At 39.8% G+C, this 16967-nt stretch overlaps 1 protein-coding gene across 3 annotated transcripts in view; it reads left to right on the top strand.

Moving 5' to 3' along the window:
• SLC4A4 (solute carrier family 4 member 4) overlaps positions 1 to 16967 on the top strand; it is a 396122-nt gene that overhangs the window by 45538 nt on the left and 333617 nt on the right. For all 3 annotated transcript variants that reach the window (XM_023190242.2, XM_023190244.3, XM_023190245.1), the window contains exon 2: positions 8733 to 8806. In XM_023190242.2, coding sequence (XP_023046010.1) covers positions 8734 to 8806 — 73 coding nt within the window. In that variant the 5' untranslated portion in view covers position 8733. The remainder of the gene's footprint in view (positions 1 to 8732; positions 8807 to 16967) is intronic.

Genomic DNA, 16967 nt, shown 5'->3' with positions numbered 1-16967 from the left:
TATGGAGGAGGGGACAGAGGACGAACATGCCGGTCGCCGTCCTCTGTGCTGGTGTCTCATATGGAGGGGCCCAGCCATTTCATCTGGCCTGATTCCTGTCTTAGGACCTTTGTGATTTTCATACAAGAAGCCTTGAAGAAGGGTGATTGAAAGCTAAAAGAGTTTAGAAGGGAGCTTCTTTTTCCTGTCCGTAACAGTAAAACCTCTGAGAAAATGTTGGAAGGACAAAGTACTTTGTTTCTGACATGGGAAGGAGACTACTCTATTCTACAACGGAACTCTGGTCAGAAGCAGCACAGGGTCTTTGTGGAAGCACATGAGATAGTCCATTAAAAATATTAAGGAGCATGTGAATGTGAGTGCAGGCTAAGTCAGGGAATGTCCTGAGGAGTCATGAACGAAGTCCTCCTTTCAGCACTTCGTACCCTCCCCACAAGCACTTTCTCTCTTCATCGGTCACCTTTCCTGGCCTCCGAGCCTTTTCTCACCCCAGAGTCTCTGTCTCCATCCTCCTATCAGTTATTTTCTTGTCCTTTGTTACTGAGCCTGCTCCAGCCTTTCAGAAATCAATCAACAATCTGAAGACAGAGTTTAGGAGACCTAACCCTAGCATGGAGAAGATGGAAAGGGAGAGTTTGATCCTAGTAGTTTGAGGAACAGTTTATCTGTGGTCTCCTCAGTCAAAAATCCTGTGCCTTTGCTCATGAGACAGAATCATGACCTTTGGGTCTGTAGGAGTATTAATACTCTATTCTTGGGCCCTATGAACTTTTTATTTTATTTAACTAAAACTGGTTGGATTTATTTAGGAAATTATTTAATTCCCTAAACTAACTTCTGAAGTGGTATAAGCCCATTTTAAAAGACAGTGAAGTGAGAGAGGCTAGTTAACTTTCTAAGCTTACACACTTAGCAAAGTGTGCATCTGGGATTTCGTATTCAGTTTTGCCTGATTCTGCATCTGTGTTGGTGGACCTGACCACCGTGTAGAATAATGCTTCTAGGGGAAATTAAAAAACAGAGTTACAAATGAGCTTTTTTAAATTGAAAATTTTATTGAGATAATTGTAGATTCAAATGCATATTTGAGAAATTATACAGAGAGGTTACTGGTGCAGAAAAGCTCCAGTTTGCCAGTTTTTCCCAAGGTTAACATTTTACAAAACGGTAGTATAATATCACAACCAGGTTATTGGCAGTGATACAATTCACCAAACTTTATTCACATTTCCTGTTTTACGTGTACGAATTTCTCTCTCTCTCCTCTGTCTGTATTAAGTTCTATACAATTTTATCACCTGTGTTGATCCACAGATAAGATACTGAATAGAGCCAACCACAGGGGTCCCTCGTGTTGCCCTTGTTAACAACAAATACCTCCATCTTTAACCCCTGGCAAACATGAATCTGTCCTTCGAAATCTGCCCTTCATTTCTAAAATTTTGTCACTCCATATAAATTGTATAATATAGTTTGTAACCTTTTCGGATGAGCTTTTCTCACTCAGCATAAGCTTCTGGAGATTCATTCAATTTGTTGTGTATATCAATAGTTTGTTCATGTTTCTTGCTAAGCAGTATTCCATGGTATGGATGTACCATAGTTTAACCACTCTCCTGTTGAAAGACATGTGGATTAATTCTGGAGTTTTCTACTATACTTAAAGCTGCTGTGAGCATTCATGTACAGGCTTTTGGGTGAACGTAAGTTTTTATTTCTCTGGGATAAGTGCCCAGGAGTACAAATGAACTTTTAATACAGTTCATAAATCCAGAATTGGATTTGGCGTGATCCTGCTCTGGGTTGCATTTTCACCTTTTATACAGTTCTCAGTCTGATTTTGTGTGGGGCTCTCACCTATTTCCCTCTGGCCCTGGGCCCGTGTAAATTTCCAGGCTGATTAGGGTGCTCTGGGAAGGAGACTGACTTCGCTTTGTTGCCGGCTGATCTCTGGGAGTCATCACTGCCATCAGTCATGCTTGTGAGTTTTGCTGCACCGATGTCCCTTTCCCCCAGTGTGGATGTCCAGAGCTCCAGCTGTCTGCACAGTTAAGTCAGCAACTGTGTTCTGTCTTACTTCCTGTGGGAATGAAAGGCCTTCTTAGAGCTCCTGTGAAGTTTTAAAGGGAATGGTTGCAGCTTTTTCTTGCCCTTCGTTCCCTGTAGTGAACACATGTTGCCAAAAGATGGCAGTGCACTTTGCAGCCACTGAGATTGCTCTTCCCTGTCGCCTGTGGCTTAGAGAATTGTGTCTTGTTCATCATGTGTATGTTGAAAATGTGCATGGCAGATTTTACAAAGCAACAAAAGCACCAATAAAATGCTGTGAAGTTTAGAATCATGAAAAAAAAATCACGTTTGCAAATGGTTTATAATGGAAGTAGTCCCCCACTTCTTAAACATGATTTGAGTAGGGAATAGAACTCAGAAATGGGTGTATGAGTGTATAATTTTAGATGTCGGTACTGATTGTTATATTCTGTATAGCTCCTGAAAAAGACCTGTGAAATGCTGATTTTTATCTTTCATCTGATCCAAGATTAGCCAAGTAACAGAGACAGCCTGCTTTTGAACTCTGAGACTGTAGTCCTCAAGTAAAGGCCTTTGTATACACTTAGTTTTCATGGCAAAAATGGCTAATAATAAAACTCTTAACTTGCTAGCATTTATCACTCCCCTGTGTGCGTCACTTTGGTGTGTGTGTGGGCATGTGTGTAAAGAACTGTTTAAACATTGGCTATGCATGGGAAAGCTGTGTGAAGTGAGAGATTATGGGGTTCACCGGATGTTGTAAACAGACCAAGCTGGTGAGGATAAAGTGGGATGAGTTGAAATACAAGATTAGCTAATAAACTCTATGCTGTATGCATGGAGAGAAACAGTGATATGAAACTCTGCTATGGGCATGTTAAACACTGGTGCCCTGCTGCTCTCTAGGGTGCCATCCCCGGTGCCTTTTGGGATGCAATCAAAAAGCCCTGCTATGAACTTGATCCATGTGCAGCATCACTAAGTGCAGAGCAGGCTGTGGAAGAGAGTGGGCTAGCTCTGGGATTGAGTATACAAGCCCCAGAGTGGATCCTCTACACACCAGCCAGTGTGCCAGGCTTGGAGGCTCTGTTTCGCCTCCCCTGGGCTCAGTACTGTAGTCGCTTTCATCCTACAGTTTACAAAGTAGCTGCAATCCTGGGGTGGCAGGGAAACAGGTGGCTCCACGGTAAAGCAGCAGGCTTTTTGCTACTGCATCCTTTGGCAAAAGCTTAGGCTCGGAGGAGAAATGTGCTGTATAAAGTTTTAACCCTGAAACCAGATGCTGTTACTATAGAGACAAGTGAAATGCTACAGCAGGAGGCGTAACGGGAGGGATGGGAGAAGGGAGGTGGGAGGGCAAGTGAGGCGAATCTAAAGGCTAGCACACTCGAAGACCTTCAACCTTTAGCAGCACTGTGACGGGGCAGGCTTGCATTCTGAAACTTGTGTGCTGGCGGTCTGCCACGTGCTGACTGGCTGAGTGGCAGCTGCTTGCGCTGTGTGGACTAGCTGGTGAGCACGTTGGCAGTTGGCATGGGCTCTGGGGGTGGGAACTTAGAGGGGTGGAATGTAGATGGGTGCTCAAGACCCAATGGCTGACAGTTTTGCACAAATGTTTCTCATGCTGGGCTTAAGTCACCCTTACGAGCCTGCTCAGTGATTAGGACCGGCTGGTGAAAGCCGGTCCATTTGGCAGTAGATTTGACATGTGTTACAGTTAAATCATTTTGGTGTCCCAGAATAACGGAGAATAAGAAAAACCTTGCTTTGGGTGTGGACTTCCGTAGAAGGGGTATATCTTGTACAGTCAGAGGCCTGGCTGAGGGAAGGCATTATTGGCCCTGAGTGGATTTTATACTGACTGGTGTGACCCTTATCCCCGTGATGCTGGTGAGAAGCTTCCAAATCTATTCTGAACTTTGCCTCATGCTGGTGATGTGAGCAACCCGGGAGCTTTTTAGAAGCATGCTCTTCCCTTCTTTGTTTTCAGGAATGCAGGGTGTGTGAAAGGAACTTTTAAGAATGGGTTTGAGGGCCTGATTAAGGACTGGATAAGTTAATTTCTTCCTATTGATAGGAGGAGGAACTAGTTGGGTCAGATGGTTATTTTAAAATATATCTCTGTCTTACTAATAATAGCAAGGAACTGCTGAGAGGATTTGCGGTGGGGAGGGACACAAGCCCAAATAATTGACATCTGTAGTGTAAAGATGAAGAAAAGGTGCTGAATTCTTGTATTTTGTGCAGAAGCCTAGGTGCACCAAGCTGGACTTACTTCTAAGAAGGACTGAGGGCGGCTGTGGGGAAAGGCCGCTGTGGGTGTGCAGGTTTTATATTTTCCGTTTGCTTCACTCATGCCTTTTTTCTTCCTGCAGGGAAGAGGCTGCTTTGAGATGCTCTGCATTGTCTGTCAGAAAGAACGAAGTTTCTAATTACTTGCTATGTATAGTCTTGGAGGGAATGTGAAGTATGCATCAAAGAGCCAAGGAATGCACCAATCATTATTCTCACTCTCTAACTCAGATGGAACATAGTGACAGTGCCTCAGTTAGGCTGGATGGTTTTCTTAGCCCAGGAAGAGGGTTCTTCTGAACTATTCTATTATTCCCTCCAGTTGTTGCTGCTTTTCATTTTCTCTTTCTTTCTGTTTCTCTTTTTTCTTTTAGAGATGGGAATTCACTGCGTTACCCAGGCTGGAATGCAGTGCCCTACTCATAGCTCACTGAGGCCTTGAACTTCTGGGCTCAAGCAGTCCTCCCACCTCAGTCTCCCAAGTAGCTGGGACTACAGGTGCACAACACTGCACCTAGCTAATTTGAAAAAAAAATTTCAGAGATGGGTCTTGCTGTGTTGTGCAGACGGGTCTGGAACTCGTGGCCTCAAGCAGTCCTCCCACTCAAAGCAGGCTGAGCAACTGTGTCAGCTTTTCTTCTTTTACTTCTTTGGTTGTTGCATGCAATTTTGGGAATGGCTTAGGCACAAAGGCTAAACATTTTAGTTAGGAAATTTGAAAAAAGACAACAAAAGACTTTAGGATCAGTTTGATTAATAGTGAGGTGCAGAAATGATGTTCCGCATGAAATTGTGTTGGACTCTATGGGCTGGAAAGGGTTAGTTCTGATAGGACTGGAAAGGGTTAATGTGAGCTAAACCACTCTGTTTTCTAAAGGGGAGCTGGCACTATTAATGTACGTGCAGTAGCACAGGGCTTCAGGATTTTGTTGTGCTTCTGAGGTCTTTTAAGAAAATTTCCTCATTAAACTGTCATCCTTATCTGTGTCTACAAATGTGTAATGGATGGGTTCTTGCCTTTTGAACTTATTTGCCTGGATTGCTAAGGGTAATCTTTGAAAAGGTGGATGTGATTGCATTAGGCACCTTGTTTGTCTTGCTCACTGTAACTCTAGTGCCTTGGCTTGTGCCTGGAGCATAGTAGTAGTATCCAGTAAATGTTGACTGCATGAATGAATGCAGGAAAGAGAAAAGAAAAGAGAACTATTGAATGCCTCCTCTGTGTCTGCTACTGTGTGTGGTATGTAAAAATTATATCTGGCAATCAGAAGATATTGGTGATCATGACTAAAGTGCTTTTTACACCTCTCTCTCCATCTTTCTCAGCCACTTGGTAGCAGTGCTGTTTTGTCACTTCCTTGACATCACTCTTGCCTGGATTTCCTCTTACCTCATTGACTGTTTTTGTTCCTCTGCTCTGCTTGTAAATGTCGGCATGCCTCAGCACTTGGTCTTGGGTCCACTCCTTGATTTTTACATTTTCTTCCTGGATGATCTCGTTTAGTAATAGCTTCAGGTACCAGCTTTATTCATTGATTTCCTAATTTTTATCTCTAATCCTGACCCTCTGAGCTCCAGAGTCAGACATCTACTTGTATGCCCAATGGCTCCTTTTTCATGTGTAATAAGCATCTTATTCTTAAAGTGGCTAAATAGAACTCTTGATTTGTTCCCCAATAATTTGTTTCTCCCATAGCCTTCCCCTGGCTCCTGCGATAATTTCTTAATTTCTCTTGTCCCCTTACTGTCCATTATCAGGGTGATCTTTTAAAAATGAAAAACAGTCAAGTCACTCTCCATTTTAAAACTCTTCCGTGGCTCTCATAACACCTAAAATTCTGACTCCTTACCCTGGTTTTGTGGCCCCAATCAGTATCATCTCCTAAAGCTGACCTTCAGGCCCTGTCCAGCCGTACTAACTTTGTTTCTGTTCCTGGAACATCCTAAACTTGTCTTCACCTTAAAGCCTTTGCACTTGCTGTTCCCTTTGCTTGGAACACATTGCCTGCAAATATTCACAGTACTGATTGCTTCCTGTCATTTTTGTCTCTGCTCAGTTGTCATCCAGAAGCCTCATGTGAACCACCCTATGCCAAGCAGTCCCTGCCTCATTTTATTTTCCACAAAGTACTTAATGCTATCTGAGATTACCTTGTTCATCTATTCACTAGTAATTGCTTGGGAACTTTGTCTCTCTGATTCACAGATATATTTCCCTCTCTCTGAAGAGTATGAGGAGCATAGCAGGCACTAAATAAATATTTGCTGAATCAGTGAATATACTATATCATTTAATTTTCATGGGAACCAGAGGCTTAGAGAAGTTGATAAATGACTTGACTTCTTAAGTCTTTTTTTTTTTTTTTTTTTTTTTTTTGAGATGGAGTCTCACTCTTTTGCCCAGGTTGGAGTGCAGTAGTGCGATCTCGGCTCACTGCAACCTCTGCTTCCTGGGTTCAAGTTATTCTCCTGCCTCAGTCTCCTGAGTAGCTGGGATTACAGGTGTGTGCCACTGTGCCCGGCTAAGTTTTGTATTTTTAGTGGGGACGGGGTTTCACCATGTTAGCCAGGTTGGTCTCTTAACTCCTGACCTCAAGTGATCCGCCTCCCTTGGCCTCCCGAGGGATTACAGGTGCCGGGATTACAGGTGTGAGCCATGATCATGCCCGACCTCAAATCTTCAAGGAATTTTCTTTTCCACTAAAATCTTGATGGCCAACCCATATCCTGCTTGCATTCAGATTTCTATTTTTAGTTTGAGTATAGAGAAGGAAAATGATGTATAGATTGCCAGGGTGAAAATGAAGGAAACAGAAAGGAAGGAAACTTACAGTAATTAAACATGTAGTACGTGCTAAGTCCTGCACTGTGTGCTTTTATGTATGTTACCTAATTCGACTCTCAAAGCCTTCAATGCAAGGTTGATATTGTGTTGAATCAATACAAGGTTGATATTATTACCCCAGTTTTATAGATGGAAAAACTGGGGCTCAAAAAAGCTAAAAACTTTGCTCCAGGTAGCACACCTATTAAGTGATGAGCTAGATTTCTTAAACCGGGGACTACCTGACACCAAATTCCTGACTCTTTATGTTATGATGGTTGCTTTGTGAGATGGATTTGCTTCTAAAATAGTAAGGACAAAAATACGAATTCAATGCACATCTGCGTAGATTATAACAAATATCTGAAGCACAAGAATAAGTTATACAGACAATATGGAAAACAGACCTACAATATTCAATGCCTGAGCATATAATTGGATGAATAGAATACAGAATGAACATTTGGTTCTCTGGCAGGGCTCATGTACGGTATGACATAGAGCAGCTGTCCCCAGAGAAAGTTCTTTGTTTCTAGACTGGTACTACACAAGCAGCATTTGAGCAATTCAGGATTTCTTTCTGCTTTCACTATAAATAGAGCTCATGGAATTCTGTATATCAAAGTTAATGCAATGAAAAGGAGCTGCAGAGTATGGAAATAAACCTTAACTCATTCTATAAACTAGAAGCATGTTTGGCATCGGGAGGCCCTAAAAACGCTGTCATTCCTTGGATGGATTCTGAGGTCTTATTTAGCATATGAAATTGCAGAGTCGATCCTATTATGTAAGGAGACAGGAGGACAGCATAATGTGGTTGCAAAATGAAGAACTTTGTGCCCTTCAGGGAAGAGTTAACAGGGCAGATATACATAGAGAAAGATGTGTGATTAGAATGTGGAAAATGAATGAATGGGTGGCATGTATCTGTGTGTATTGCCGAAGCCGGGTTGCTGGATAATCCTCAGATGTCAGATTTCCGTAAGGCCAACATGTGACTCAAAGCTTGCCACTCAACAGAGAATACTGGGCTGTGCTGGTATTAAGAGGCTGGCTGGAAGCTAGGCTCCCACTGTGCACTAGCCTAACTCCCTGTCGCTCTCTGCGTGTGGGTGGGTGTGCATGTGTGTGTGTGTGAGGGTATACATTTTATGCAGTGGGTGTTTAAAGAGCTAAGCACAGAAGCTGGATTTCCACAAACGATCATCACGAGCACTCCAGACACACCAAACTTCCTCTCTTGGTATTTTTTTTTTTTTTGCTTTCATCCTTTTTTAAAAAAAATTTAAAACCCTAAAGGAGAGAGCCCCCAACATCCTGCCTACAGGATTGGGATTATTTTCTCTTACCTGTCTATGTGGGTGCCCTCTCAAGGTTAGAACTGAAGCTATGTGGGACCGGCATATTCTCGAGCACCAGATGAGAGGAGCTGCGTGAAGCAGTAGCAGACACCAGAAGAAGAGTGACTCTGCCCTGCTAACATGAACAACAGCTTGCAGGTTAACCTGCCCAGAAGCTGGGCTGCTGCAAGTGGCTCGCTCCAGGAGAAGTCTGAGCATTCTTTTTTTCTTTTTTATTACTATAGGATGGAGGATGAAGCTGTCCTGGACAGAGGGGCTTCCTTCCTCAAGCATGTGTGTGATGAAGAAGAAGTAGAAGGTGAGCTTTACGGGTCTGGGAAAGTGTCTGTTGACATACATATGTCTCTATAGATGATAACATTCATGACTTTCATATATCTTACATTTTTAAAATGAAACACCAAACCTTTTCTATACAGTTTCATCAATCTCTACATTTTGCTTCAACACAGAAAGTAATTTTAAGAACTTCACTGGGCCATCAGAATCTGATTGAAAATGGGTCTTGCCTGGTTTTTTAAAAAGTCTTATTTTAAAGTAAGTGCCTATGTTAGCTGCGCCTCTTTATCAAAAATAAACATTTTACCAGATAATACTAACCACCTTCCAATGACTAATTCAAGGAAGCTGCTAGATTTATATAAATCTATTCAGCAGCATCTTTAATATTCTTTCTTGTACCTTGTAGTGTAAAGATATAGATATTACAGAAGGATAATGATACCATTGTTGCAGGAAAAATGGGTTTAAGATGAAGATGTTAAGAGTGGTAATCATGGATGAGTTTCAGTTAGGAAAAGATGGACAAGCATTTTTTACTTAAAAAAAACTTCAAGAATCTCTTTTGTTGATGTTTCCTAGTGCCTGTTAAAAACTAAAGAAGAGTTATGTTTTATCTGGTGCTATAATGCTTTCAGCAGGCATTCCCTTTTCCTGTCTCCTGACTTATCAGTAAGTGGGAATAATGCTATTTGTTTGATGGAAGGCAAAGCTGAATTAATATTTATTAAAATAATTATATGAAGGCATCACAGATATATGTTATTATTAATATTTATAATGAGATTTTTTAAAAAATCAGGGTTCTAGGCAGTACTCAAAGTTAAATGAAAGTTGCAGGTGAATCATGTGATCAATCTCACCCTTTAAAGTCACCTGAGAGACAATTCATCTGTGTTTTGGAGATTCTGGCCTGACCAGTGCCATGTGGTAAGCATTTAGTGCCAGCCCCAAACTTGAACCAGAGGGTGGTGGGCTTGGGAAAAAGAGAGTCAGTATTGTATGTTCTGGAGTGATTCTTCAAGCACACTGAACACCAGGTATGGGGCAAGTGATTCTCCTGTGCCACTTGGAACAGTTTGAATAGTGTGGCTATTGTGTTGTTTCTCATGTTTCTTTAGTGAGTTTCTTCTGCCCATGTGGTGTTAGAGGATTGGCGCCTCCACCCCCACCTCAACTTCCCGCATTTATGCTCTTGAGGCTGACTAATACGAGTTTGATGCCTAAGTTTCTTAGGAAAACGGAAACTACAGTATTTTCTTTCATATTGTTTTATGGGTTCCTTGCATTTTTACAACATGCTGTGGGAAAATGTCAAGCTGGTGAAAGCAAAATAGTAAAACTTTTGTCTGAAGATTCTCGGAATCCATGATGTTAAATCATCATTTTAGTGACTCTGTCACTGTCCCAGTGTCAAAGAGGGGATATAAGTATTAAAGTTTTAGCATATGGATATAAGAAATAATGTAGCTTTGAGCAAATAGCCTATAGTTTTAAGACAATTGAAGTAGAAAAAGTTTGGGAGTGACATATACTGTGTGCGTGTGTTTTTCTTTGAGAATAATGTTCTAGCTAGGTTCACAAGAGATGTAAATCACTTCTTGAATTTGTAAGGTCTGTAGGATTGACAGTACTCTACTGCAATAGGATATTGCATACTGTTTCTTAAAACTTTGACTAAGTGCATTTCCTGAAGTATTTCCCTTGATTTTCAAGCACAAAGTTAAGACAACAACATAAACGAGTAGCACACAAATCTGTAGCCAGGTGTCTTTAGGAAGAAACAGAAAGACAACCGAAGGTGGTAGAAACACATCTGTAAAATTCAAGAAATGTGTTGGTTTTGTGATGATTAAACCTCCCTAATGGATTTATGTATTTTCCTGCTCTTATAAGACCTCTATTTAAGTGACTGTCTTTCACGTTGATTGACACCTGAGCTGACTACATTTCTTTCAAGACATGCTCAGATAGTTGCCTGTTGCTGAGTCCTGAGTCCCGTAGGAAGATTGCTTATGGATTATTTTGTGGGTAACTTTCAACAGTGCTGACTGGCTTACAATACTAGACTTGAAATTATAGTAACTGTTCATTAGAAATGAACAAAATTGTTCATTTTTAATTTGTTGTTCTCCCAATTGACCCTCCCCCTTTTTCACCTTGCTTTATTGGTGGGGGTGGGAGGTCTTAGATTTTATAGTAGCTCTAGGTGATAGTATAAAATAGTTGAAATGAACAGGGGTTTTATGGCACTTCCATGCTTCCGTGGTTGAGAATGAAGAAACAGATGGCCTACGTCAAGACCTCTAAGAAGTATTCATATTTTGAGGGAAATGTTTTTTTCCCAAGAATATGAGTCCATCTCATATTTTTAATTGCATAGAGAAGAGAGTATTTGAAGAAAAGCAAACTGTTATATCTCTATTCTAAAGTAGCTTCCTGGCACATTTATGGCAGAGGTGAATGCCCCAGTTTTAAGGGTCAGAATTCAAAAGACAGGGAGCTGGAACACTTTACCTTTATATTATTATTTACCTTTTCTTTTATGCAAGTAGTCATTTCTCTTGCTTCTAGGATAAACGTAGAAGTTTACAATGTTTGTAAACATTCTTGGCAAAGTCAACTTAAAATAAAACTTTGTTTTTTAGAGTTATCTGCATAAATAAGATGTATTCCCAATAAATGATTATTAAAGTAACTAAGGTCTGATGGTTCTTGTTACTTTAAAATATTCATGCTGTAAAAATGCTTAGGGTCCCCTAATTTGGGGTGATTGGATTCAGCTCAGCCTGAAGGCAAGAAGAGCCAGATACTCTCTCTTAGTTCCTTTGAATGCTGTGGTTCTGAGGAGAGAGACTTCAAACCACGCCCTCAGTTCACCTTGTTCAACTTTACTCTCAGTGGGTGGCATGACACTTAATCCACATTCTAAAACTTCATAGAAAACCATCAACTGCAAAACTCACTAAGCATGGAGTGAGTCAGAAGAGGAGTCATCTGTTTAAATAATAAATTATGTGGCATATATTTAAAGACCTAAACCTCATTGTCACATAATTTTCTTCATGTGTTAATGGCTTAAAGAGATACTCTTTCAAAATGAAACCAAGTGCCAATTTTAATCTTTAAAAGAAATAGAAGCCTTTAAATCTGCTCTTCCGCTGGTTACCTTGTACTATGCATGGTTTTGTAAAGTTAACATTTTTTGGAGGAGAGTGGTTACTGTGGATAAACTTATTTTAAAATGTCAGTATTTCAGATATTCATATTTATTTATTTATCACAATGCCCCAGCTCCCACCCAGGCCCTTCCACGCTTTCACAGAATTGGTCTATGGATGACAAATTAACATTACCAGAATGGTCCAGAAGTGCTGACCAAGAGGAGCAACCACTCACTTTTCATTTCAAACATAGACGGGGGAAATTGCTAATTACATAGGGTGAATGAGGGTTGAGATAGGAAGAGTCAGTCCCAGGTAGCTTTTTCCAAGCAGAAGAAAATCCTATGGATGTTTTATTCTTAAAAAAGCCAGCCAGGATTTTGGATCTGTATGATATAAACAGATTACTTAATAGTCTCATATTTTGCAATAGGGGAAAAGAGCAAACTCCACCTTATCCTTTGAGATAAGGCTTTGGCTCTGCAAGGCTAGGTAACTCCCAGCAGGCCTTGGCAACTCTGACTTCATGAGGAGGGGCCTCTTCTTAACATCAAGTTCAACCAACAACTCAGAAAATATAAAATGCAGTAACACAGTATTGGCTGAAATGTGTCTCCATTTTTGAGGCTTGGTCAGTACTCTCCTAAAACTATTATGCTATATTGTGCTGGTTTTTCCTCTTCCATTCAAAACTTAATGCAGTGGGAAGTGTGCACCCATCTGTCCCAATGGAAGAATAATTCTACAAATTCACATGTCTAGTGAAGGACATTAAGAGGGAGTGTAGTTGAAAATGCATGGAATTTACAGGAGGATCGCTTCCAGGAAAAGTAAAAAAATATGTCAGGGTCTGGGACAGGGTAGATATTCACTAATTATTTGTTAAAAGAAAGAATGAATAAATAAATGTATAACATAAACTAAATAAAGTATATGTAGAATCACTTTGTATAATCCTTTTACCTATTTTTCAAAAAATTTTGTTAGAAATTTGGTTGTCAAGGCTTGACGTTGTGGTCATGCCTATAATCCTTGCACTTTGGGAGGCCAAGGTGGGAGGATCACTTGAGGGCAGGAGTTCAAGAACATCCTGGAAAACATGGCGAAACCCCATGGCGAAACTCCATCTCTACAGAAAAATAACAATAAAAAACATAGCTGGGTGTGGTGGTGCATGCCTGTAGTCCCAGCTACTCAGGAGGTTGAGGTGGGAGAATCGTTTGAGCCCAGGAGATCAAGGCTACAGTGAACTGTGATTGTGCCACTGTGTTCCAGCTCGGGTGACAGAGTGAGACCCTGCCTCAAAAAAAGAAAAGAGAAAAGAAAAAGAAAAACGAATTTTGGTTATCTTAGTTCTTTTATTCAAATGAAATGATATAGCCTCTCATCTTACCCTTGGTGTATTACTCCTGTTTGATTTTGCAAAGATCATTGACATATCATTTATATATTTATACTGATAAGAAAAAGAAGGGCCTAAACACCTCTGCTTTATCAAACTTTTTCATTCTTCTAGTATGTTTTTTTGAAGAGACAGACTAAAATGATGAAATGGAGGCTTTTGTCTTTTTGGAAGTCAAGACATGAAATCATGACTTAAGCCTATTTCTTGCTAGAGGATATTGTGATGATCTACTCATGTGTATTGGAGAAGGTAGTATTTTTTTCTAAAAAAAGTGGGGCCTGGTAGCCATTTTTTAATAATTACAATGGTATAAAACGTAATTGCCGAGAAGGAGTGAATGAAAACCTATCGGATGGGAAGGGAGGGGCCAAGTTGGGACTGGGGCTATTCTGAGCACTGGATATAAGTGTCCGATTGCATTTTGCTGACCTCTTCTCTGCTGTTCACTCTAATTGCTCAGAAAACAGTGTGTACAGAGGAAACTCTTGGGCAAATACTGCTAAAGGAAAAGCCTTCTTAAAAGAAACAATGTATCCACACATTGGACTGCTTTAAAGAAATGCAGTGAGGTTTTTAAAAGTTGGAACTTGAATAGCAACATAGGTTTCCCAGAAAAGGTTGAGCCCATGCAGACCTTTCCCAACTCCCTGTTCCTTTCTCCTCATAGCCTCAGCTGAACGCTGGCCAGAGGTCCTCAAGTATGCAGCACTTAGCTCTGTAGCTGCCTGACACCTCTTGCTGTGTCAGGGAAGTTAAATATTTATATATAGATTTCTTTCACTTCAAGGAAGGCTGATGATAGTTCCGTGTTTTTGAAACTAGAATCCGACATTCCTTCTGAGAATTTTCCAACTGTAGAGAATTCCCTGGTAGTATGGTATGGGCTAAAGCCGTCTTGAAGCCATTTCCTATCCTAGGTGTTGGTGTTCTTTGATGGCAATTAAGCCATAGCAAATTGCACTTGGTACTTTCATTGCATTTGGCAAGGATCCAGAAATTCTGAAATAGTACATTTATAGCAGTTTTGTCTATAGATTGAGCTTCTTTTTAGGAGCTTTTTTATCTGGTCATATTAGTGAGACATGTTGTTCGATATTTATTTTGTGGAGTCTCTATTGTTTATTTTTTTCATGTGTTGTCAAAGCACAGTGGCTAAGTATGAGTTTGAGAATAAAAATTTAAAACTTGCTCTATCGTCAAATCATTGCATAGGTGAAGGAAGCAACTTATAGTTTAGATTATAGGTTTTTCTCTTTGTAAAATGGAAACAGTGGAGCACGTCATTCACCTTAGAACTCTTAAGAACTTCCAACAGCAATTGTTGCTGTACCTGGCATTAGGAACAGGCGTGTTTTATACTCCACCGCTCTCTGTTGTTTTTCTTTCTGATGGATACAGCCTCACCAATAATTTTCTTTGGTTATTATCTTCTTTTCTGAAAATTATAACTGGCATAAATATTGTTTACTTGCTTAATTCATTTCTCCCTACATCTGTCCTTTGCCTTCCTAATCATGCTTACCTACTGCTTCTTATATTGGAAAACTAAAGCCAGAATGATCCAGTGAAATTTCCCAAGGCCTACTCTCTGTTTCCCTTTGGACTCATTCTCATCCTTTAAGCTCTGGGTATGAAATCTAATATTCACAGTTAGACTGCTCAGATACACATTATCCTTAATTTGTTAAATTGTCGTTTTTTCCAAGAAGAGGGATATTACCATAATTGTATACTGAGTAAAATACAAATGCTTGTCCATTGTATAATAAACCCTGCAACGTTGCTTCATTTGGAAAATGGATTCAAGAATGTAGTATTTTTCTGCCAGTGAGAAGGATTCAAGAGTCTAGTATGTGTATATGTATTTAAACATGCATATAGAAATGCATTTCCCCCTGTCTGCCACATAGACTAGAATAATTCTTCTTCCTACTGGCCATTATGTAATTTAGGTGCCAATTAAATGAGATTATGCAACAGGGTAGAAATAATACTATCTAACCTGAACTAAGTATTTCCCCTTTTTTATCACCACAAGATTAGAAATCATTGGGAGAACTGAGAATTGGGCCTAATGAGAATGAGTAAAGTAAGAATATAATAAAGATCAGTTGAGGCTCTCTTGTTGCTGTCATGAGCTTGCTGGTGTGATTTCATTTTATTTTGTTTTATTTTATTTTACTCTTTTGGCTGATTGCATTTAGGTGACTGAGGTGAGAGCCTACAATGGCATAGGTTCACGGGAGGTTCCAACACTCATCCCTGGAGCTGCTGATTGCCAGGTGGGATGAAAGGTGAAGGTAGTGAGGGTGGTGAGTGACAGCCACTGAATCAGCAGTATAGATGACTTAAATAATTCATTTCTCTGAATAACTAAAAAGTTTTCAAATCTGGTAAATTGTTTCTACCTTTCCATAGAATTAGAATTGGAAGGCAGCTATCCAAAGGGCTGTATCCAATGTGTGTACCTTTCTTCATACTCTGTTGATTTTTGGAAGAACAGACTCTACTTTTAGACCTCATGAAATATTATTTTATTGACTATTTTTCATGGTGGAATGCTCAGTAACTTTTACCAGGCCAAAAACTTCTGGGAATAAAAAGAGGTTTTAAATTTTAGTAATATTGGCCAGTATATCAGCTTTAGATGAATGGAATTATATTTTTATAGATGGGTTAAATTACTGCCAAACCCCCAATTGATTATTAAATTTTCAACAGGAAATTTGATTCCTACTGAAAAATAAAGAAAATGTCTTCAAGGTAGAATGAAAGCTCATGATGGAATCTAATGGATACGTGTGTTTGGCAAATTAAATTAGTATCTGATTATTCAAGTTTTTACTCGCTTTTATTCCATCTGTGCTATGGTTCAGAGAACATGGTGGTGGACCAGTAGTCTCAGGACCTTTTTCTGTTCCTGGTCTGCCGCTGCCTTTCTGGATAATACAAAGCAAATCATTGTCTTGTGGTTATGGCTTCTTCATGCAAAGTGCAGTGAGTAACCCGTCTCCTTAGCCACCTACTAGAAATGCTCTAAGAATTTTTGGATAGTACCTGAAAAATACCTTGATAAAAGAAGTTACTTAATTTCTGAATCTCAGTTTTTTTGTACAAGGAGATAGAATTTGCACCTCTCATCTCCTAGTTTTTCTAGGAATATAAGTAAAGCAATTTGAAGTCCCCCAGGATTAACCCCATAAATTTAAGGTATTATCTCCCTTGCATGTAATCGTTGCATGTAATTTATCTTTATGCACAACACTTTCTCACCAGCGGTTGCTGTGACTGCAGAACACTGTCAGATTAAAGCTAATACTGATATCTGGTAGTCAACAGATTAGTTGATTAGTACTTATGTTAACTCTTCTTACTAAATTTAACTAACAGATGGACCATGCCTTTTTTTTTTTTCTTTAAGCCTATCAAAATGGTAAGAACAGTTGCAGGTGTGACCTCTAATATGTTGCTTTTCCAGGCTTATGTGTATCACTGAATGTTAGGTAACATTGTAACTAGGCCCATGATTATTGTTTAGTCAAATAAACCAGCCATTATTTAAGGACATAAGGTTAGTTGATATGATAATTTTAGAGATGTATCACATATGT

This window comes from Piliocolobus tephrosceles, chromosome 3 (genome assembly GCF_002776525.5).
Source record: "Piliocolobus tephrosceles isolate RC106 chromosome 3, ASM277652v3, whole genome shotgun sequence".
Classification (NCBI taxonomy): domain Eukaryota; kingdom Metazoa; phylum Chordata; class Mammalia; order Primates; family Cercopithecidae; genus Piliocolobus; species Piliocolobus tephrosceles.
The sequence above is the reverse complement of the archived record's forward strand: the minus strand, read 5'-3'. Positions and strand labels throughout refer to the sequence as shown.